General features: G+C 40.3%; 1 protein-coding gene across 3 annotated transcripts in view; it reads right to left on the bottom strand.

Annotated features, from left to right (window-relative positions):
* Positions 1–1,231: 1,231 nt before the first annotated feature.
* CCDC88C (coiled-coil domain containing 88C) overlaps positions 1,232–22,309 on the bottom strand; it is a 95,235-nt gene continuing 74,157 nt past the window's right edge. For 2 of the 3 annotated variants that reach the window (XM_041471882.1, XM_041471881.1), the window contains 12 exons: positions 21,166–21,443; positions 16,344–16,487; positions 14,824–15,010; positions 14,452–14,597; positions 13,171–13,260; positions 12,155–12,396; positions 8,100–8,282; positions 7,669–7,737; positions 6,833–6,901; positions 5,742–6,043; positions 4,694–4,909; positions 1,232–3,487 (listed from right to left, as the gene is read on the bottom strand). In XM_041471882.1, the coding sequence (XP_041327816.1) occupies positions 2,474–3,487; positions 4,694–4,909; positions 5,742–6,043; positions 6,833–6,901; positions 7,669–7,737; positions 8,100–8,282; positions 12,155–12,396; positions 13,171–13,260; positions 14,452–14,597; positions 14,824–15,010; positions 16,344–16,487; positions 21,166–21,443 (2,940 nt within the window). In that variant the 3' untranslated portion in view covers positions 1,232–2,473. The remainder of the gene's footprint in view (positions 3,488–4,693; positions 4,910–5,741; positions 6,044–6,832; positions 6,902–7,668; positions 7,738–8,099; positions 8,283–12,154; positions 12,397–13,170; positions 13,261–14,451; positions 14,598–14,823; positions 15,011–16,343; positions 16,488–21,165; positions 21,444–22,309) is intronic. The other variant, XM_041471883.1, reaches the window with a different exon arrangement.

A 22,309-nucleotide genomic window follows, 5' to 3' on the forward strand; every position in this document is an offset into this window, starting at 1 on the left:
TCCATCCCTTACCCTCCCAGGAACCTCTCCCCACAGTTCCCGCCACCTCACGCAGGCTGGTGCCTCACGGCACCTCCACCTGCACAAATCCGGGGCGATTTGCCGACCTGTGTCTCTCTAAACACAATCGTTCTCGCCCTCAGGCACCAAAGCGCGTTTGCAGCTACCGCTGGCTCTGGGCGCCCGAGGAGGCCGAAGCGCAGCCGCCCCGGAGCTGAGGGCAGGCCCGGGAGCCGCCGCCACAGGCGAGCACGGAGGCACCGAGCAGCTCGCGCAATTGCCGCACCGGCCGCGGCACGGCGGGCGCCTCCCCAAAACCGCCCTCAGCACTGCCAGGCTGGCCCGAGGAGCACGGACAGCACGGTGTGCTTCAACCGCTGTTCCACGGTACAACCTCTGTATTTAGAATTAAATACCCCACATCTGAATGGCACTGCAAATGTATTTAGTGCTTTTTAATTCAAGCTCACTAGAACTGAGAAGATAAATAATTGTAAATAACTCAGAAACTGTCAACTAAGGTGCGCCACTAGGCAGGTATTTATAGCAAAAGCAGATCTACAGTACTAAAAAGCCAGAGATCACTTCCTCAGCCCAGCCTGCACGTGTCCTCAAAAAGGAGCTGAAATAAGGGAGAAACACCAGTCTCGAACCTTTAGTGGTCTGCCCAAGAATCCATTTTGAGATAAATTTTATGGAAGAAGAATTTCAGTTAACTAGGAACATTCACAATGTTCTAAAATTGCCATGTAGCACACACTAATTTTAAATTTGTTGCAAAACTACAGTTTGCAATTAAAATAGTAAAGAAGGCAGAAATGCCATTCTGTTCATGTTGAAAAATGAGTAATTTCTCACTTTCACAAGGCATCCTGAGAGTTAAGTACAAAACAGACTATACAAGATGCAAGCTTGGTCAAAATTGACAGCATGTTTGCCCCTGTCTGAAGTAGCTGGAGAAGCATAAAAATCTGACTGTCTAATTATAGAATGAATTGTAAGTCACTTATTTTGGCATGTGCAACCCTCCTGTAGTCTTCAGTAAGAAGGTTACAGTTAAACAAAAAGACTCCTGGTACACCTGCTATGTTACAAAAACAAATACACCTTCACCACATAGACAGGAAAATCAATACTAAGGCTTGTGAAGAGCTGTTGCAGACAGATATCCAACACTGTGAATGACTTTTGGGGTTTTTTATTATTCCAAGGACAAAAAGTAGAACATCAATCTATTTTAATCTTTATTATAAACAATTTTGTAGTTTTCAGAATGGGATTGCTACATGTTAGATAACAAAAGCATCAAATGAATCGGTTTTATCTTTTACTAAATTAAATCAGAACCAGCAAAACAAGTATTTTTTTAAAAGGATTTAGTCTATTGCAAGAAGAACAGCTTTACAAACATGGAATTAAAGATACACATATGATCATATATACATAAGCAGCTGATGACACTCTGGACAGAAACATACAAAGAACTTCTTTGCACATAAATAGATTTTTTAAAGTATATTTCTTTCACATGTGTACAAAATTATTTTGTTTTCTATAGTGAGAAAAGTTCTTGGAGACAAACAAGGACTTCTAAGAAACAAAAGCCCACATAAGATGTGGGCTGTCATGCACACAAAAATGTAATAATACAATTTACACAGCATTCTTATACAGTACTTGAGCTTCTTATATACATACTTACAAGACACTTTTGTACACGAGATGCCACCTTTGCAAATGAAATGGCACCTCCCCTGAAAGGCTGCATTAGTTCCAGTGTTGTATAAAAGAGATAAAACAAGTTTCAAAAGGCAGCACCACTCTGCAGAGTCAAGGATCCACTGAGCTGCAGCTATAGTGAAGGCAGTGGGGTAATTATGCTGGCTTCTGTGTTTACACAGCCCAAGTGGGAAAGGTTGAGATATGACCCTTGAAGTCTATACAATACCTTCTACAAGATGTGTCTGTGGCTAGAAAAACAGATTTTACCAGATCCATGGCTAAAGCCACACACTTTTGCTCTTCATCTCTCTGCTACTTAAGTCAAGCATTTGCTTCTGTCTTTGGGGGAGAAGTCTGGCTTTTGTACGACCTTTTTAGTATGGTTATTTACCAATGGTGGGGCTGAGTTTAGCACACACAGGACCTGTGAAACTTTTCTTTAATGCATGCAGAAAGGGGACCCTGCTAAGCTTCTGCTGGACATGGGAATGCTCATAACCTGTGAGAATCAGGTGCCAAGTTTGCTGTGAGATTAGGTCAGGCTTCCACTTTGTTTTAGGCACAACAGTGACAGAAGGACTGGGGCTTTGCTTCTTGATTCTCTTTATCACACTTTGTCCAACTAGGAAACAGTACCCAGAGAATACTCAGAGCAACCTACAGGTGATGCCTTTTAAGACCTGACAGTGTCTAGATAAATGGTACCTGGACATCAGCCATACCAAACACATATTACAGCTACAGCTGTGGCTCACACACAGCCATACTCATACCACACTGTCTGCTGATCCCCCTGGGGGTCAGGAGACCCAGGAGTGCTGTTGGAACCATTTCCTCTCACAGGCTCCTCTACAGCCCCAGAGCTGCTTTCCAACAGCTTACCCTGGCACTTGGTAAGTAGGGCATCACCCTGGCCTTGTCCTGGGGAAGTATTTGCCTCAGTGCTGCAGCAAACAGCTCTGGCAGGGGTCACTGTGGCCACCTCCTCAGTACGAGGTGCCGACTTGGGTTTGACTTTTGAGGGAGTATGGCATGCAGATGAGTAGTGTTGCCCGGAGTTCACACGCTCTTGCTGCTGGACATTCAGACTGCTGGTGGATGCAGTAGGTGAGGCAGAGAACTGATGGAAGGAGAGTGGCCTCTCATCTTTTGGAGGGACCAGGGAAAGGCTCCTCGCATCAAGCTGCCGACAGCGGGAATCGACACCTTGCGCGGAACCTGCCACCTTCGCGGACTGCGGCCTCTCTCTTAAGGGTGCCTGGGAACTTGTTGGCACAGAAGCCCTGCTGCTCTGACAGACAGAGTCCTTGCCCCCATGCAGCTCTGCTCCTGACTTCTGAGGGCTCTCCTGCCTGTAGGCCTGTGGGCCAGCAGCCCTGAGCAGGTCTGCAGAGGCCAAGCTGAATGCCCTGCTCAGTGAGGTACTCCTCCTGCTCACGGTTCCAGGCTGCTGAGGCTGTGCCATCTGCCTCACCCCACTGGCAGACTGGTGCTGTGCTGGGTGAGGAAGCTTAAGGGACCCTTGGGGGTTTGCCACAGCATCAGGTTCAACTTGTCTGAGGTTTGGTTTCATGTAACTGTCAGGCTTAGCCGTTCTTCCTTCTTCACCAGCCACGGCCATCTTCACAGTTGGAGCAACAAGACTAGTGGGCATCTTAGCAGCCTCCTTTCTGGATGGCTGAACCAGCAAGTTTCCAGTAGCTGAAGGCTCATTTGCTTTCCTAAAATAATCGCCGAGCAAGTCATCTCTGTTTGTGGAGGTGTCCTGGTGTGAGAAAATATGCATGTCACATTAAAGACAACACATTTTGTTTAAAGAATCATGCAGAACTCTGTATTCACAAAATCTTCCTTCCCACTTAATTTAAACCAAATACAATCATAGATTTTATATAGTGGAAACAGAAGAGATGAATGTTTAAAATGGGTATAAATCCAACTCAAGGAATAACGTGCTTATTGTAATTAGATTGTGACAACCTTGTTTGCCAGGTTAATTGTCATAATTTCTAAACAATTTTTGTTGCAACCTGGACAGCAGCTCTTTTGCTTCCTTTCACATCAGCCACTGTTACTTTAACATCAATATCATATTGATGACATTAGCCATTGACATCAGCAGATATCAATTATGTCTGTCATATTCCAGAATACAGTTCATCTGGATAACTGTCCCCTGTAACTTCAAGAATGTAACAGAAGTCAATACCTTGGGGAGATGTGCTAGCATTATAAAAAAATTTAATTCCTTCTTCATTGATTCCCTTCACCTGTCCCATTCAATATACTATGTATGTTAAGAGCTGTATGTACAATACAATGAATGTACAAAAAAAATTAGAAAAATTGTTGCCTAAAATGAACTTGCAAATTTCAAGTCAGACAATTAACCTGGCAGTAAAAGAAAATATACAATGAGTATTTCATGGGGATGGTCCATGCAATCCAAAAATGGTGATGTTTGATCAGCTGACGTTGTACTATTAGCAAAAGACATGCTCAGAACAGTTAAGGGACATGCTGTCATTACAAACAACAATGCTGAACAAGCTCACGAAATTTAATTTACTCTTCTCTAGGGAGCATGCTTTAAAGCTTAATACACTTATTTCACTAGTGTTCCAAATATTTCTTCCAGTCAAAAAACTTGTTTTCCATAAGCAAACACCATCAATGGCAATAGTGCAGTGTGAGAATTTGTAAGCTCAACTAAGCGTTATGGTGTTAAGGTTATTTTTAACTTTATTTAAACAGCTGTTACGGACATTAGCATTACAGAACGAGGAGTCCTCCGAAAACACGCATGTGTACGAACAAACGCTGCAAATACTTCATCAGCAATTAATGCAAGTGATCTGTAGCCTTTAAAGTAACACCTAGGAGTTACAGTATGCTTCTATTGGTATTAATATGCTAGCAAAAGCTGTGGTAAGTCAGGAGCTGTTGCCTTCATAATAAGAACAATGGATACCCTGGGGATATAGAATGAAGCAGATCTCCTATTTCCCCTGCCTGTTCTGTGCCTCATGCTGTCAGGATATGAAACACTGAGGACCGATTCGAGTGACTGCGAATGTTCCTGATGAATGGAAGGACATGGGGTGTAGCAAGAGGGATACAGTGCATCAACTTCTAACAGAAATTGGTGTAATGAAATCATTTCACTCTCATTTAAACTGCGCCGATGCTGAAAAGGAACAGGATGACAGAAAGAATGAAAATGGACATGGTCAGGTAGTTACAGACACACAAAAGTAATAATTTTAAACATCTCTAAAAGCTAAGAATTGTACTTAGGGTAATGAGGGAGTAGGAGGCATATTTCGATATTACTGTGAAAATTCAAGGACCAGAATTTACTGATGCCACGAAATGGCACAGCTCTGCTGATTTCAACACTTTTATGAAGGCATTCATAAAACAGAAATTTCTGTTCACTTACACTATCAATTAACAGTTTTTAAGATATTAACCTGTTCAATAACCTGCCTCACTATTGTACAGCATGTCTGAGCAGTGAAAGACAAATGGCACGTTGAAAACATTTAGTTCCTGAAAAAAGCACATCAATGAGCAACATGTTCTTGTAGTCATTGAACCAACAGGGCAGTATCAGTCAATACACAAACATGGTGGAAGTATCAAAAACTTCCTTCTGCAAGAAAAAAAGCCGTTCTTAAACGCACTGTTTTTTTCAGATTATAAGATGGTTTTAAAAACTGAATATTTTGCACTTTAGCTGAAAACTATTCTAGGTTTCATTCCTAATTATAGATTCAGCAGCTGAAAATTACACAGAAAACATACCAGTTTATAAATAAAGATACCTGGAGCTGAGAACTGATGATACAAAACCTGGACTACAATTACTTGCTAGCAAAAAGCCCCAGCAGTCCAATACACAGTATTTGCAGTGAATTATCTGACTTGCCATAGCTGATAAACAAAAATAAATTAGCAGAGTGCTAATTTATGTTTTTTTGACATGTGAAATGGGCTATCTAGCTCTATTTACTTACACTAGGTAGAGACAGCCTGTTGCTCTCTTCCAAGAACTCTTCCAAAGTTACCATCTCACTGCCAGGAGAGGCACATCGCTGCCTGCCTGCGTGAGACTGGGATGGATTGCTCCTCTGAGGTATATCACAGGACATCAAACCATTCCTGTGGGAGGAGGACTCATGCCTGCTGCCAGGGCTTAAGAAAGCAGCGGCAGACTGAAGGGAATACGTATCTCGGAGCAAGACTGGTGCCTCTCTGCTTGGCACCATATCTTCACTGCTGAGGCTCTCAGTTCTACCATGGATATGGTCTAAGGAACCTGAGGAGAAGCATAAATACCATTAATGACACTGCTCTGACATAATTTCAGATTTCACACTCAGGTAGGAACTTATAATCCAGGGCTGTTTCCACACAGACTGGGTGGCATTTTCTACCTTCATTTTTTCTCCTACAGAGCTCAAAGCAATCAGAGCTTTGAAAAATCAGGACTATTAAATATCTTACAGCACCTTAAACAAACAAAATTACTTCACCAAAGAATAAAAATAGCACTGGGGGCTAATAAGCCTTATATTAGCAAGATAATATTGGGGTGCCTCTTTACAACCTGTGTGTCATTGAACGATCTCTCAGTCTTGGCCATGTGATCTGAGAGTTAGAACCTGACAGTGGAAAAGCAGAAAGCGGATTTTTCCACAGTATCAGGAGATGCAATTGTGCATCTCCTTCAAGGATGCACAATTTGCAAAAGGCAAATCTCCAGAGCACACTGATTCCATACACAAGCTGTGTGCAGAGTAAGAACCACAGAGATCTCTTGTTGGAGAGAGTCTAAGAGTGGCCTGGTATTTCCCACAATACGATGCCAGTCAGACTGAAGCAAAACTTGACTGTCTGCCTTAAAAGCCACCCCTTGCCAGAATCAATCTTAGAAAAGCACTTCTTGCCAGCAGTTTTGATTCCCAAGACAGCCATGTCCAGATTGCATAATCACTACCATTTCAAAACAAGTCTTCAAAATTAGTTGGAAGGAAAATGGCATTTTACACACAGTTTCATGGAATTTCACTTCCTGTTTGTCACAACTCAGATGTAAAAGCTTTACCTTTCAAATTGAGAGGTGAGCTACTGCTGGAAGCATTCCTACTGCTCTCTAAACTGTTTGGCCTGGACACTGAAAAACATAAATCAAGCATTGAACAAACAGATCTTAAGTTCCCCTGATTCTCTAAAAGACTTGGCCACAGTCTCCCTTCTGAAAATAGGACCTGTGCAACTAAGTCACTTTGAAAACATTAACAACATAATACACACAGGATGCCAAAATCTAGACAGAGTAGAAAACATCATTTTCCAAGTTGTTTAGGACCCATCTTGTTTATCTCATTTTTTGCACAAAGAAATATGTTCTGGGTTTTTACAGTAACTATAGAGTAATGCATATACTAAAAAAGTTCAACAAGTTGCTGTCTCTTTTTCAGTTTTCTTTGGAAGGAGCTGGTGGCCAGCTTGCAAATTCAGTTTTCCGCAGTCTCTAAGCAGGCAGTGCTGCTGCTTCAACAGCATTCCCACTGTGCATCCACAAGCCCCACACCAAATTTCTCTTATTGCTGATTCACTCCCTTAAGGAAGGAATTAAACATTCTCCAGAAAAATCAGCAAGTAATCTGTAGGACATGCATTAAAAGGTCTGTTGGTGGGGGAAGGCAGCTTGCCTCAACGTTAGCATTGTTTTGAAAATTCATTTTGGCAAAACATCCATTAAAAGCCTCAATAGAAAACCAGAAGCAGTTAGAATCCCAATCCCAAAATGGTGCTGAATTACTACACCTCCTTCTGTAATATAAATGCAACTAAACCACTCCAAGACAGCTCATGTGGATGCAATGAAACAAGTCTTAATGCAGATGTTTAGAGCACTCACACATGCTAGAAGCTTACCGTGCCGTCTGGTGCTTGCAAACTCCACCTCTGGGGACTGTTCACACAGATTATCTTCTGAATTGTAGCCTGGAAAAGCACATAAAACTTAAAAGGCCAATTGAACACAGAAAGGTTCACCCTTCAGGTCTGTCTCCAACACATTCTAGCAGTGCAGAAGACTGAGGTGATCAAGAGGTTTTTATAGACCCGTCTTCTAAACATTGGGCAGCGAACCACTGAAAAACTGACACTCAAATATGCTCTGCCAAGTTGATGACATTACAAGAGTGAATAAACCCCACAGCTCATCAGTTAAACCATGCAGCAGATGAAGCAGGAGTGAAAATATTATTTCTCTGGTTTTGTACTTGAATGCCACTAGTAGCCTTGCAGGAACTATGAAGCTGCCTGCCTGGCACTACCAGCTGCTGTATCAAATGCACACACACCTTTGGGCCTGCTCTGGAGCCGGGAGATGGGGGTGGAAGTGTGCACGTGAATGGCTGAGGCTGAGTAAGTCCTGGGACCCATTTCCACACAGCTGGGTTTCGTTGCAGAGTCTGCTGAGATTTCAGCATTATCACTGCTGCCTCCGTAATGGGAATTCCTTTTTTGCTTTAGGTCCATTAGCACTGGTGGGAGAGAGGTAAATGAATAAGACTCAATGAAAAACAGGGGATTTGTATTTATCTGCCCATACAAACATGACAAACAGGCACAAAGAAACTGCACAAGAGGCGCTAGTTTGGCAAGCTTCTCCATAAACAGTGCAATAGTGGATAGGAAATTTCTGCCGCCAGCTTGTCAATCATGTGTGCTCTCTGTAAAGTGTGGGAGTGACAAGGGCTGCTTAGTGCCAGTGGGAGGGTTGATATTATACATGCAACAATTACTGTGAAAGGAGGAAGAAAAGGAGCAAAGACATGAATCCAGAAAAGATAAACGAGGTGTGAAATTCCCATAGCATTCCTTGTAGGTGCATTTTTAAAGAACTTACTTCACTAATAAAATAGAATATGGAAAGAGTGACAGTAGTCATGCTCTTACTCAAATTAAAATAATGCTCATTTGAAAATTATCTATCATGATATACAGTAACTTAGTTATCACTAAGCTAACTGCTTTCAGGTTTATGTCTTTGCTGTGGATAAGAGCTCAGTCTTTACAAGGTTGAAACTCTGCTGTTATGATGTCCTGGTGCAATGATTTTTAAGTGGAGTTCCTGGGATCTTAGCAGTAGAACAACAAAAACTGCCTGCTAGAATATTATTTAGATTAAGAATCTGAAAATTTCTTTTCTACTGATGAAGCAGGTTAATTAATTTCTTCTAATGTCAATGTAATGCTTTAAGGCACACATAGAACAAAATTGAAACTATTTACTGCAGAAAACACACCTAATGAGATGCAAGATTCTAGATTTTATATATTTCTATGGAATACTTCATTAAGTAAGAGAAACTAGATGTTGAAAATGCAGCAGAGTGCAGCAGTCTAAATGAACAACTTGCAGAGACAATGGACAGACAGTTCAAAGCACAGAGCGGCTGTGATGTTGTATTAGAGAAATGGACCAATGTGCTGTCATCTTAGGTGGCCCCTAGAAGCTGACTTCATTCAAGAACAGTATTTTCTCCCTAGGTCTGCATGGGCTCCACAGACTGGGCCAGCACTTGCTCTCAGAATTGAAACATATGCCGTGCCTGCAGGGGCAACTACTGGCTAAAGCTCCATACGCAAATCTGTATTTCTAATTGACTTCGTAGATACACTTAACACCTTCCATGGACGCCAAAAATATTAATTGCCCTGGAGACTAACATTCTCCACAAATCCCCATATGGGCAACAAAAACCAGGCTGTTCTGTCAGAGTCCCTGGTTGTGCCACTTGGGACAGTTCTCAGAGCGAGAAGGGAAACAAGATCGCCTGGCTTCTCTGCTGAGCCCCCAGTAGCACACTGCCTGTGCTGCATCCAATTCTCTAACAGGGACTGGACCTGCACATTCATTTCAGAAGCCACCAGACCATTAATATTAGGCAACAAGAATTCTGGGCAATGGATTAACAGAGGTTATTCACACCCTTAAGAGAGAAAAATCTACATTCTTCTTCCAAAAAAATCCATTGAAACTGAAGCAGAAGAAACTGAAATGTCAGCTCAATTCAAGATGAATTTTCTTAATTAGAAGTACAAAACCTTGCTAAATATCAGGTCTGAATGTGAGAATCAAGACACTTGACTGAGAATAATTTTTCCAGTAGCTTCCATTCTATATTCAAAGCTAGACTACTTAAAAGCAGAAAAAGGTGTCATAAAACCTTCCTTTTTGAAATCATTTAGTAGCACAGACTATTGAAAAAACCTCTGGAGCTTGAGACTATTTTTATTTTGGTAGGACTACCACACTGTAGAAAGCATAGCAACAGCAAATCAGTTCAACACTTTAACTGGACACAATGCAAGTACATGACTGCAAGAAAATATTGAAGCGAATAGCAACTTCACTTACTGACAACATGCACCACAGCCAATATACATACGCAAACTGTATGCCATGAGGTCCCCTAAAGTGTGCTGCATTGAAGAAATGATCCACAGTGTGCAATAGTGATTCATCTTCTACAGGAAAAATTAAGTCCATGTTCACTAATCTTTGCTTGTATTTAGAGTATTGTATAGGCATGCTGAGTGTCAATGTGCGTGTTCTTTCAAGGCATGTGGGATTTTTTTTTATTTTTTTTTTTTTTTAGTATTTGTCAGAAATAAATGAAGATAAATGCTACAGAGAAGGTGTTAGAAAACTCCCAGTTCCGGGAAAGAAAGAATTTCATTAGGAGAGGATGGGATGTCGGAAGAAGACCAGAACCGGAGCCGATTAGAGAAAGACTGATGATTCGATGGAGACTTAGGAGACTTTTCTTTATCCTTGCTTTTGCTTCTCAAAAAGGCAATCTTTTTGCGCTGTGCAGCTAAATTGTTATCACCCAGGTATCCCAAAAAGAAGAAGAAAAAAAAAAGGAAAAAAAAAGCCTTATAAATAAAACTTAAAATGTCTTAACACACATTAAAGACTACACAATCAGTAAAAAGGCTAAAACAATGACCAACACCTATAATGGAGGACTGGTGAATGCATAGCTAAACATATGTAATCTGACTCAGATTAAGGCATAGATTAACACATACACACAATATTTAAGCAAGTCCACTAAGAAATTACTATTAGATCATTCAAAATGTCTTTACACTCAAATTTCCTAGATGTCTCCTAGGCTTTAGTACTGGTGAGCCTCATCTCCACTTAAGTGTGCTTCACGTAACATCAAAATGAATAAAGCCCCAGAGACCTTCTGTTGTCTCTGGCACTCTGCAAAGGCCTTGTTCTGTGGTAACCCAAACCCAACTTCTCATGCTGAACTTAGGATGCATGTTAAACACCTGGAATCATATGGATGATCATATTCCATAAAACACCTCTTTTTACTTTAAGTGAAGAAATGACCTCAAAGAATTAGAGCAGAGAAAGGGTTTTACCCAAAACAAAACCTTCAGACAGAAAGGTACTTGCAGTAGGTTTTTAGAAGAGTTCTTTACTCAGCTACTCCCCTTCTGTTTCCCACCCCGCCCCCAACAGCTGGAAGACAGGAATTATTATTCAAATACCAATTTCAAAATTGCTTCCTGGAAAGTATTCCTGGAGTATAACTATCTACATATAGAAGCTGACAGAAATTATATCAATAGAATAAACAGAGCTTGGGACATATATATTACTTTTAATAAGGATGAAGAGTATTGATTTTGAGAAACTTTATTTTAAATTTCCCATAATTAGGAACTACCTGAGTTACTGCAGAAACTAACTTAACAGAAAATCATTCCATCTTCCTTACATATTCCTTAAGTGTTTAAAAAAAAAAACCACCATTTTACATGAAAAAATTCCTAGTTCAATTCTAAATCAAAACATGGTATTGTCTCCAAAATCACCACATTATGATAAATTGCTTATTTACAATAAATGGGTTATTTGCTCTGCACGTGCACCATCTGCTGGCAGTGGCTGTCAGCCAGCTCATACCCCTCTCAAAGAGCCTGAACCACACACTATTCCATAATCCAGCTTCAAATGCTGCTTTGCTACAAAACCCAAGTAAATGAAGTATTAGTACCAACTTATTCAGTAACAATGTATTATGCAATACATCTGGGCAAACAGAGGCTGAAGGGAGAAGTAGTAGATAAAAGGAAGAAAGCAAACTAAAACAAAACCAAACCTATTATTTTCTAGAGTTTACTCAAATTTCTAGTTTAGGGTTTCTATTGTACTAAAAAAAAAACCCAAACAAACCCAAAACCAACCAAACAAAAAAAACACAAAAAACTCTAAAACAAACAAAAAAGGACATAAAATAGAATGTGATTGGGCATTAACATATCCTATATATTAATTTTTTTTTTTTAAATGTCAGCTCATCAATTTAGGCTGGGCATTCCTTACCTTTGTTTGAAGAACACCCAGGGCTCTCTCTCTCTTCCACAGGGTTTGACCCTTGAGAGGTATTATCCTGAGCCTCGTGTTGATGTTTCAGTTTTTGGGAGGCAGATGGAGAGTTTACCATCTCTGGGGATTCAGAATGCCATGGGGAGCTTTCTGCTGCTGGTTTCAACCGCTCCCTTGGGGTCTCCTTCTTTGGCTTGATAAATTTGACTAAGGCTCTGGCTCCAATCCAGGGGTTTTTCCTGATAAAGCAGGTTTTGTGAATGGAATTCAGAAAATGCTACAAGAAATACTCCCCAAAGAAGTTTACAGCTGTGCTAAAGCCATCAAGCCATCCTATATTTTTTGTTTACTGTCATGAATTGGTTAAAAAAATGCACCATAAATTTCACAGCACTTGAGATCCATTTCTCTACTGAAGTCAAAATTACTTTTACAGAAATATTTCTTCAGCATGAGAAATGTGAGAAAGACAACTGTTCCCTCTGCTAGAAACCTAAACTACACATATGGACCACATAAGACATTCTTACAGTGTGACAAACTCCACTACAGGAACAGACTGAGGAGGTAAAATGAAGGCTGCTTTGAAGCCTCTTTGCTAAGATTATCAGTCAGAACTATGTACAGTGGAATTAATTTGGCTCATTTTTGTTGTTTTTAGTATAATTTTAAGTCCCTTCTCTCCAACAGACTGGTTATCCCTTGCTTTGAAAGAGCAGCTCTGAAAGCTCCTAGTGCTGCTTAGTCACCATACTGGGAGCAAAGTGGTTCTTTCCCAATTATTTTGGGAATTTCAGACTCTTGTATTAATACAGAGGGCCCCACATGAGGCCCTGTACTCTACATTAACACAGCCTGCTGCTTCAGAAATATCTTGCAGAGTGAAAGAGAAGAGACAAGGGGAGATGACACCATCCTTACTTCAGATGAAGTTTCTGTTATCCCCAGCTACGGAAAGCCCTTTCTTGTCCTCACTGATTTGTACAGCAGAACTGAATCCATGTGGAACTTACTTTTTTGGAGCAGGATCATAGAACTTGTACTGGTCCATTATTTTCTCTTCAAGTTTTTCCTTATGTCTTCTTAAGGCATTCAATTTATCACTGTGAGGGTGGAAAGCATATTCTGAGTCATCTGTATGAAATTAAGCATAATCAAAAAACTGAAGACCAAAAGCCACCAAGAGAAGAAAGAGACTGAAATATCTTCCTATCCTGAACATTCAGGATTCACAGTCTGTTTGGAGAGGGCAAATGCAAAAGCTTACCAACCATGGTGATGGGTGATTTTTGTGCAATAAAGCATGAAAGGTGAAAGAACAACGGTAGATGGTGGTGCAAGATTACTAATATCTCAGGCAGATAGATTTGTTTGCTGGGTGTTAAGGATAACTGTGGTTTTTATTCATTATTTTGTTAACCTGCACAGGGAAGTTGGGAAATCTTATTTTCATTCAAGTAGTAAGGCAAATGTACCTCCATCACAGAACAGTCAGACACGAGGATAAACAGGTCAGAGAACATCTGAACTGTATTCAACCTATTTCAGCAAACAATTTCTAACACTTCAACCACATAAGCCAGTACTGCTATAAAACTCAACTCAGTAACTTCCACATCATCCTGATGTGCTTCAACTAAAATTCTTGGGATTAAGAACATTTTTCTTCCTTCTTTCATACCTATAAGAGAAATTCACTGCAGTGAAAACAGGATTCTTGTGAACACACAGTATCTTTAAACAGGGTATCTCATGTCAACATGTCAACCTGGGCATGAAGGACACAGCAACGTATGTTGATGTCTGTATCCTTAAAAACATCAAAGCAGGTATTTCTTGAAATGCAAATGGAAAAAGCAAGAGGAGTATGAATATTTGCTATTCTTCAGGAACCTAAATACAAAATGACTCTCATAAGACTGTATTTTTGTTGCAACTTGGCTGTTTTCCAAAATCTTAAAACTCTTTCCCAGTCTCCTCTTCTTTGAGAGGTACCACTAGGTTTAGCATTCCATCTTTTCTAACTGCATTTTCCACACAGGTTCATCTGTATTATTTGAAAAGAGCTGTGTTTGCCCAAGTGTTTTGTGAACAACCCTTTGCAGTAAGGCAATGTGGAAACATTTTGTGCTTTCTGCCATTACACTTCTCTCCTACCAAACATCCCCTTTTCCAACAGATATCAAGAAGATCTAACATTCCACTGCCTGCTCTTCTAGTCCTGATAGATGATTTGTATACTATATTTGTCTAGATTACTTAAGGTTTCACAATTCCAATCTCTTTTTCCTTACATGTACTGTTTCTGTTCTTCATGATACTGCTCCTTGCTCTCCATGTTCTGCTCCAGTAACATCTGATTCTGCTGGCTCAGCATCTGAATCTGACTCAGGAGATGATGGTTTTCTTCTTCCAGATTTCCCTTTAGACGGGACAGGAGCTATTAAACAAGACAAATTAATCTTTCCTCTTCATCTGGATTCCCTGGAGTGAGTGCACCATAATCAAGCACGGCAACCCAAGATAAAAACCTATACACTTCCAACTATATGGGGGTGCTGTTTCATAGTTTAACCTTCTACATACAGCATGTCCAAGGAGTCACACCATGTATGGGAGCTCTCTAACCCAAAAGCAGCAGCAGCTGTGTATTTACAGCTACTCACCTCACAGTGGTTATCCAGCTTGGTCAGAGAGATATCCATGGATTGGTGCTGTTCTTTCAGCTCATCATAGCGAGCCTGCCAACGATTCAACTCCAGCTGAGAGTTGTTCAGGGAAGTTTTCAGCTCTTTAGTGTGTGAATGGAGCCCTTCATACTCTGCCTTTAGTTGGTTGTGCAAGAAATTCACCCTAAACACGAAAAAGACAGCAGGCTTATGAAGGACACTTCACAGGAATGACCTCACATTCAAGAACCACACCATCAGTGAGCAGCTCTCACTAAATCAAACATAGTCCCAAAGAGTACCTCCTACAGACATTTTTATTCTAAGCAATTCATAAAATTTTAGAAGTAGTGGTAACATTATAAAAAATTTCAAATTTACAAAAGAACTGAAAGGAAAATACATGACAAGTTAAACTGCCATTTCTTCAATATGTAAGAAATACACCACAAATTTCTGAGGCACAATGTATTTCAGAGCACTGGGATATAAAGGCAGCTCTATTTGGCACAAATAAAGAAAACTCACATGTTATTTCTTTTATCCTGATGCATGAAATATGAACATCTAAGTGTCCTGAAGTGAGAAACACTGTGGTGTTGTAAGAAGATACTGTGGCATTCTTTTACACTTTTAGGTAAATCTAAAGATGTCTACAAATCATGAAGGTATAACATTAAATAACTGAATGAACAGATTAAGTTCTGTATCTGTTGACAGATAAGCCTGGCCCTCTGCCAGCCCTGCAATCAACATTATGCAACATCTTTGTCCCTAAGAAAACTAATTAGGAACAGCAAACTTGAGAAAACCTCTCAAGAGCTCTGTTCTAAAGTACACTTGTACAATTGTAACTCAACTTAAAATGTGATTTTTAAATATGATTCAATCTGACATTGCCTCAACTGTGGTCTTGGCCCCTTATTTGTACCAACAAGATTCTCAGAACGCCTCTGTAGTATGAACAAGGCTACAGGGAGGTTTTTGGGTGTGGATCTTAAAAGGGCTCTGACATAAGTTAACAGCTACCCACTGATCAAGAGTCTGTAAGACTGCTTTTAATAACAGGAATGGCAGTTTTCTCTGGGCAGCAGGAAATAAACAATGGTAACTCCTAGAGCTAAAATCGCACTGTGTAAAAACCACAAGCCAGTGCTCCTCAAGGGGAAAAAACCCAGTATAATTTGGGGGCTTAGGCATTTGCATTTCTGCCTAAAGGCAAGTGCTTGGAAACAATTCATTGCAGAAAATGCTTTTGAACTGAACCAACTACATGTGGAAGCTTGTTTTGTATCAGCAAATGTCCCAGGTCCGAAGCACCAAATAACAGTATCGGTTGATAGCATTCATGAAGCTGACAATCTTTAACAAGTAAAAGTTACCAAATTAACAATACCAAAATAGAGAAAAAAGAACAGACGCGTTATATGAAGGTACTTCAGAGCTAAAGCAATCCATGTTTTGCATAATTGACTTTTAATTGATATATATATAACAATTTAGCGAAGGAACCATACCTGTCCAGTTCCTCCCTCAGCTTCTGATTTTCCCCAGTGGTTATTGCATTTGATCTTCTCTCTTGTTGCAAAACCTCTCTCTCAGTTTTTAAAACTAATTCCAACTCTTCCAATTCTGCCTTGTGTTTCGTTAAACTGTTGTATCTGCAAAAGGAGGAATGACATGCCCTCAGCTTTCATTCTTTCATTTTTCTTCCCAGAGGAAGAAAACATTTTTCTTCCTCTGGGTTAATATTTTTAATAGGTAATACCACAATGATTAGAAAGCGTCTTTTTTTCTCCAGCTTTATTTATTTCATCCACATTTATGTGGTTAAACTTCTACCAAAGCTGAAGAATTCAACACTATGCATGAAAATTCAGCTTCGTATACAATTCAGCAGAGAAGACTTTAGGAAAAAAAAAACAAGAAAAAGAAACACCTTTTTTAAGGAAACTGGAACACAATTGCCAGAATCTTATTTCAGTTTCAGATTCTGGTCATTTAGTAAAAGCATGAGATTCTGCAAAGTGAGTGGAAACTGTACCACTAAACCAGAATCCCAGTCACAAATAACTGACAGTGGCAAGAGTCAAAAACCTGAGTAGAAAGTAGCTCCCAAAAAGCAACAGGAACACAGTGCAATGAGAAGAAGTTTGTTAGATAGCCACCTAATCCATATTAGGTTATATGCATAGGTAATAGCATCCTGCACATCTACTAATCTGCATATTCCAGACAGATGAGGTATCAGTGAGGTGACAGCAAAACACCTGTAAGCAGAGGCTGACTCACCTGCTTGAGTTGCTCTATTTGCTCATTAGTGAAAAAACCAAGAGCAAAACCAGTGTTCACATCCAGGCTTCCACTATTATTTGGTTTATGTAGCTTGTGCATGAGCCATTCAGGGCAGGGAGATGGGGAGAGACGGAGGGCTGATGGCATCAGCCCTCTCTTTAATTTTGATCTCTGTAATGCTAAAGTAACCAAGGTGTGGAACAACTTCCCTGATATTTGGCACAAGCATGGATTAGGCAGGCTCAGCCTCCCTGAGGTGCTACATCACCTGCATCCAGAAAACTCTGAGAAGAACAGGGTGGACTGAAATTACTTCACGAGGCAGCAAGCTGTTCCAAGATCTTTTTTCCCTCTGGTGGCTTCTGTCAGAATCTGTGCCCATACACACCAGCAGAGGCCACTGGGGCCATTGGTGCAGTCAATGTCAAAAGTCATCAGCACAATTTTTGGTCACTGTAATAAAAGGGTATTGCCCCAAACTATCATCAGGTATATCTGTGTCAAAAATGGAGAAATACACTTCCAAGCACTTTTAAAACAGACTCTAGGCTGAAGATGCAGCGTTGCTTAAAAAGCTAAAGAGAACAAGCATCTTTCTGTGACTCTCATGCCAGCAGAGATGAATGCAGAGCACAGTTACTCCGCAGTCATGAAAACTTCAAAACAAAACCAAAACCAGCAGACAGCACCAAACACACTGACTCCTGCCAACTTGTTTTTCTTTCAGACTACCATTCCATTCATCCCAGGGTCAAATTACAGCCTGTCCCAAATTCCAGTCCATTGAAGGGCCACACAGGAAAGTACCTGTCTCCCAGACAAAAGCTGCTTTATGCTACTCATTCCCAGTAACAGCAGTAGAGTTTAATTAACCTTATTTATTTGTTTTCTCACTCCATTCAGCTCTGGGACATTTCAAATCAATTCCATACAACAAATGGAAGAACCTGAAAGCAGAGGAAGGTTTCACATCCAGCTCCAAGAAGCATTTTAGACAGTGTGCCAATGCAGACTCTGAGAAGACAAACCCCAGTCAGTCCCTTGGCAGAGATTACTATGGCTGTCTCTGCAGAAATTGCACTGTAAATTCTTTTGCTGTCTCTGTATGATAGGGCTACTCTGTTCATTTTTATCCAAGCCCTCTATGTTTTAAAGAGGGCTCCTCAGAGAGAAGCAGAATACTGGTCCAGCGTTACCAGCCATGCCCAGCACCACAGGCTGCCACATTGAGCCTCAGGTAGACCACAGCTGCTCCCCTAGTTGTTAGGTGAAAGGTAAGAAAGAGGAGAGAGACTGTCTGCAAAAATGGAAATGATTGTCCGGGTCCGGAGCCCTAACGTAATCCTCAGGCAAAATCTTCTTGTAGTAGAGATTGTAGCCTGGAGTCTACAATTGAAGCACAATCTGTACAACCTGACAAGCTCTACCACCAGGGACCAGGTTATCCTTCCTGTAGACTATTCAACATTCATGTTTATTTCACTTTTTAAAGCATCAGTCTCTTAGAGGAGTTTCAAAAAGGCTTTCAAAAAGACAGAATTCATTTTGGCTCTGACACAATCCATTCCTAGGACTGAGGAAATGCAGTCCTCTTTACCCTTTTTGGCTTTTATTCTTTCTGCTGCTTTTTGAGGAGAAATACTCTGGGTAGATATTAGTGACTGAGATAACTTTGAAAATGCTCAGCTATGATAAAAAGTGTGACAAAAGGAACCCAGAAAAAAAACTACCAGGCAGCACTGGTAACATGATAATACAACTCCCTGCAATATGTAACCCCACAAAGCAGGGATTCTTTTCCCAGTTCTCTGCAGGATTAGACTTCTTCAGACTAAGCCACAAAGAAATGCTCAGGGATCTGTTAATCATCTGTAGCTACAAAATTATTACCTTCCCTTAGTAACATGCAACATGTAAAGTAATTTCAAAAATGCAGAAGAAGCCAAGCCTTTCTGTGTTCACTGAGACTGTCAGACAGACACCTCCAAGTCAAAAAACTGCTATTAATGGTAAATGACCCTAACACACTAACTCTCCTCTTCTTGCTAAGCCAAAAGCCAAACCTACACATCTGTGGTTTGCTGGGCTATGACAGGACATTTCACTGCAGCTACAAACAACCCATTATTAAATCCCCACTGCAGTGTTAATATGTGCAGACAGAACCAAAAGAGGTTTAAAGAAGTTTGCTCAGGTGCAGAAAATATTCAGTGGTTAGAAAGCATCAGAGTGAACTACACAAACCTTTGGGACCTTGGCTGTACATGTTGTTGGACATGCACAAGCTAACTCAAGTTGTGGCTCTTCCTAGACAAGCTGCAGTCATAGGTTTGTGTGGAGGTGTAATCCTGCCTTAAGCAATAGAACTCTGATTACAGTGCTGTCACCAGCTGAGGAAAACCAATCACCTTGGAGCTGTGACATGCAAAACCCATCTCCTCAACAGCACACAAGAAAACTTCTTGGTTGTACTAAGCTGCTGTGGGGAAAATTTAGAAGGTGGTGCATTCTAGCTGAACTTGAAAGCGAAATATTCCATCTTAGCAGTCAAATACCTTAGATAAAAAGAAAAGATGTAAGAAAACTTTTGCTACTCTTTCTCCCTTCTGCGCCCTCAGCAGCACATGATGGAGAAAACATGCACTAAAAAAGTAGCTTGTGGCTTTTTTCCTGACAGCCAAATGGAGTCCTTGGACAAATCACCTTGATAAGTATCTTTTAAGACTGATAGGCTGAGGAGGATACTGCACACTTAGTCCTGCCAAACTCAACTTGTTTTGAATATAGAGAAGGCCACCATCTGCTCCCCTGCAACACCTCTCACAAGAAGTCACAAACCAGAGAGTCCAAACTGTTAATGATTACATTGGTGACCCAAGCACCTACCTCTATAGATAACCTGTTCTTTGAAAAACACTTTTTCCTTAGGCTAGGGCTGCTTAGTGCTTGGTACTCATCACGCAAAGAACACAGCAAATTGCCTTAACACACTGCAGTGTAGTAATCTCAAGCAAAGCCTGAATCAATGAGAACCATTAATCAGTCTGAGAAAGACTTGGTAAGCAGGAGCAGCGTCTGTGTAATCACTTACAGCTCATTTAGTTGACAGCCGAGCAGCTGTCCTGTCACACAGCCCCAGTGGATATTTTAATCACAATAGTTTACTTCTGTACTTTAAAAAAATCTACCACACATTCTATTTGCCAGCTCCTTAGTCTTTTGGGAAGAAAAGTTTAGCACCAGTTTTCAGTCCACCATCAAGGATGACCACTAAGCTGCTCTGAACCCAACTCATGATCTTGCACAGAAATTAAACCTAAATAAAAGTGTTTTGTGGAAGATCACTGAAAAATATAAGAGACCTTTGAGAGGTAGGCAGAGCAGCATTTTTGTAGTAATACATTATGTATATTGTTCAATCCATGCACAATTGTCAGAAAATGACAGTGACTAGAGACAAAACAATTAACAGTTTACTGATTTCCTAATTCAACTGAAGGGCCTGAAGCAAAAGCTTTAGATTATGAGAACTACAAGAAAATTTATAATCCATCATTATCTCATAGTTAGCTAATATAGCTTCCTTCAGAGAGCCTCCTTTGATATGATACAGATGCCACAAGGTTCAATGATTGAAATTTCTCAAGATACACACTACTCACATATACGTGACCTGCAGACTTTATGGTTAGAAGAGAAACTCCATACAGTAGAACTGGAGAATGTTTTTAAGGCTGTTATGTTATATCACAAATCCTTAAATGTAGTAGAAGCATTAAGTTACTTCTGACAAAGCATCTGAGACCCAAGTCTATGTTTGCTGAGTATCATCAGAGTCACCTCTGTTCTGCCACTTTTAGAGATCTAAAATTTAGAGCTTTGCAAATATTTTAATCTAATGTCCCAATAACAATAGGAATGACTAGGCACTTTTTCAGAGCAACAACTTAGTAGTTTCTGTTTGTAACTGGAGACAACATTTAAGGCTAAAATTGTAACATAGGCACATTCTCACTACACTATACCCCTGAGCGGTGAGCGTACCTCTCACGCAGACCTTTGTGCTCCAGATCCAGGGTTTTGTGTAATGTTTTCAGGCAGCTGTGCTGATTTATCAGCCTTTCATACTCGGCAGACTGCCGTTCATGCAGTGAAGCAAGGTGTTCATGGTCCTGAAGCAATGACTCATACTCAGCTTTCAGCTGCTCCTTCTGTTTCAGTAGATTTTCATTCTCGTTCTCCTTGGCTGTCTGCTGATTTTGCAGTAAAGCATTCTGGGCTGTCAGTGAAGCACTCTGGGAGCTGAGAGTTGAATTTTCTACCTAAAGTTTTGCAAGTAAAAAGTAAGTATTACTTATTCACATCTACTGGTACATACAACAAACATTTTGTAGCAGCTTACATCCATATAGAGTTAGTCAAGAATGCCTACACTGCCTTGTCAACTTAAGACATCTATGTACAATTTGGCATCATTTTGGTATTACTGTTGGCAGTATGCACCACATAAAGCTATGCTGTCTGTAGTGTGAAAATTATCACAATAACCTCTAAACTGAAAATACACTGTTTTACCGGAAGCTCTTGAGCCCAAGATAATCTGGAATACTCACAACTCAGCTGAATCTCTGAAAATCATGATCAGAGTCAAAAGTTACCCTGTATTAGTGTACAAGTAATAAAATTCAAGTTCACCCAAACTCAGAAATATTAACTGTACCACTGTGTATGTGGCAACACTCCTAACACTGTGTATGTGAGCAGTACTCCTAACAAGTCTGGTTTCAGTAGAGCGATGGTGCACTGATTTTATATAAGTCAATTACAGATGGGAAACAATTAACGAGAACAAAAACCCTCCCCATCTCTCCACCTCTGAACATGCAGGAGGAAAAGTTTGAAAAGTCAAAGTCATGCAAGAGAAATAGAGTTAATCCAATGTTGTCCTTTGAAACTGGTCTTTTTCTCAAAGTAAGTTTATTTTTTTTAAGTCAAGTAATTTTTAAGAGTATTTTTTCACTGGCAACTTTGACATTTTGTCTGAAAGTCTTATAACTGTCACTGGAGCTCATTGCTACAATGCCTGTGGGGAGCTGACTTGTGTCCTCTTTCCATTTCTGCGGTGCTCTTTCACAGGCATAGCATTAATACAAAAAAGCAAAGCTTTTTTTTTTATTTCAGAAGTGTA

The sequence above is a fragment of the Pyrgilauda ruficollis genome, unplaced genomic scaffold, assembly GCF_017590135.1.
Source record: "Pyrgilauda ruficollis isolate IOZ18807 unplaced genomic scaffold, ASM1759013v1 scaffold28, whole genome shotgun sequence".
NCBI lineage: Eukaryota > Metazoa > Chordata > Aves > Passeriformes > Passeridae > Pyrgilauda > Pyrgilauda ruficollis.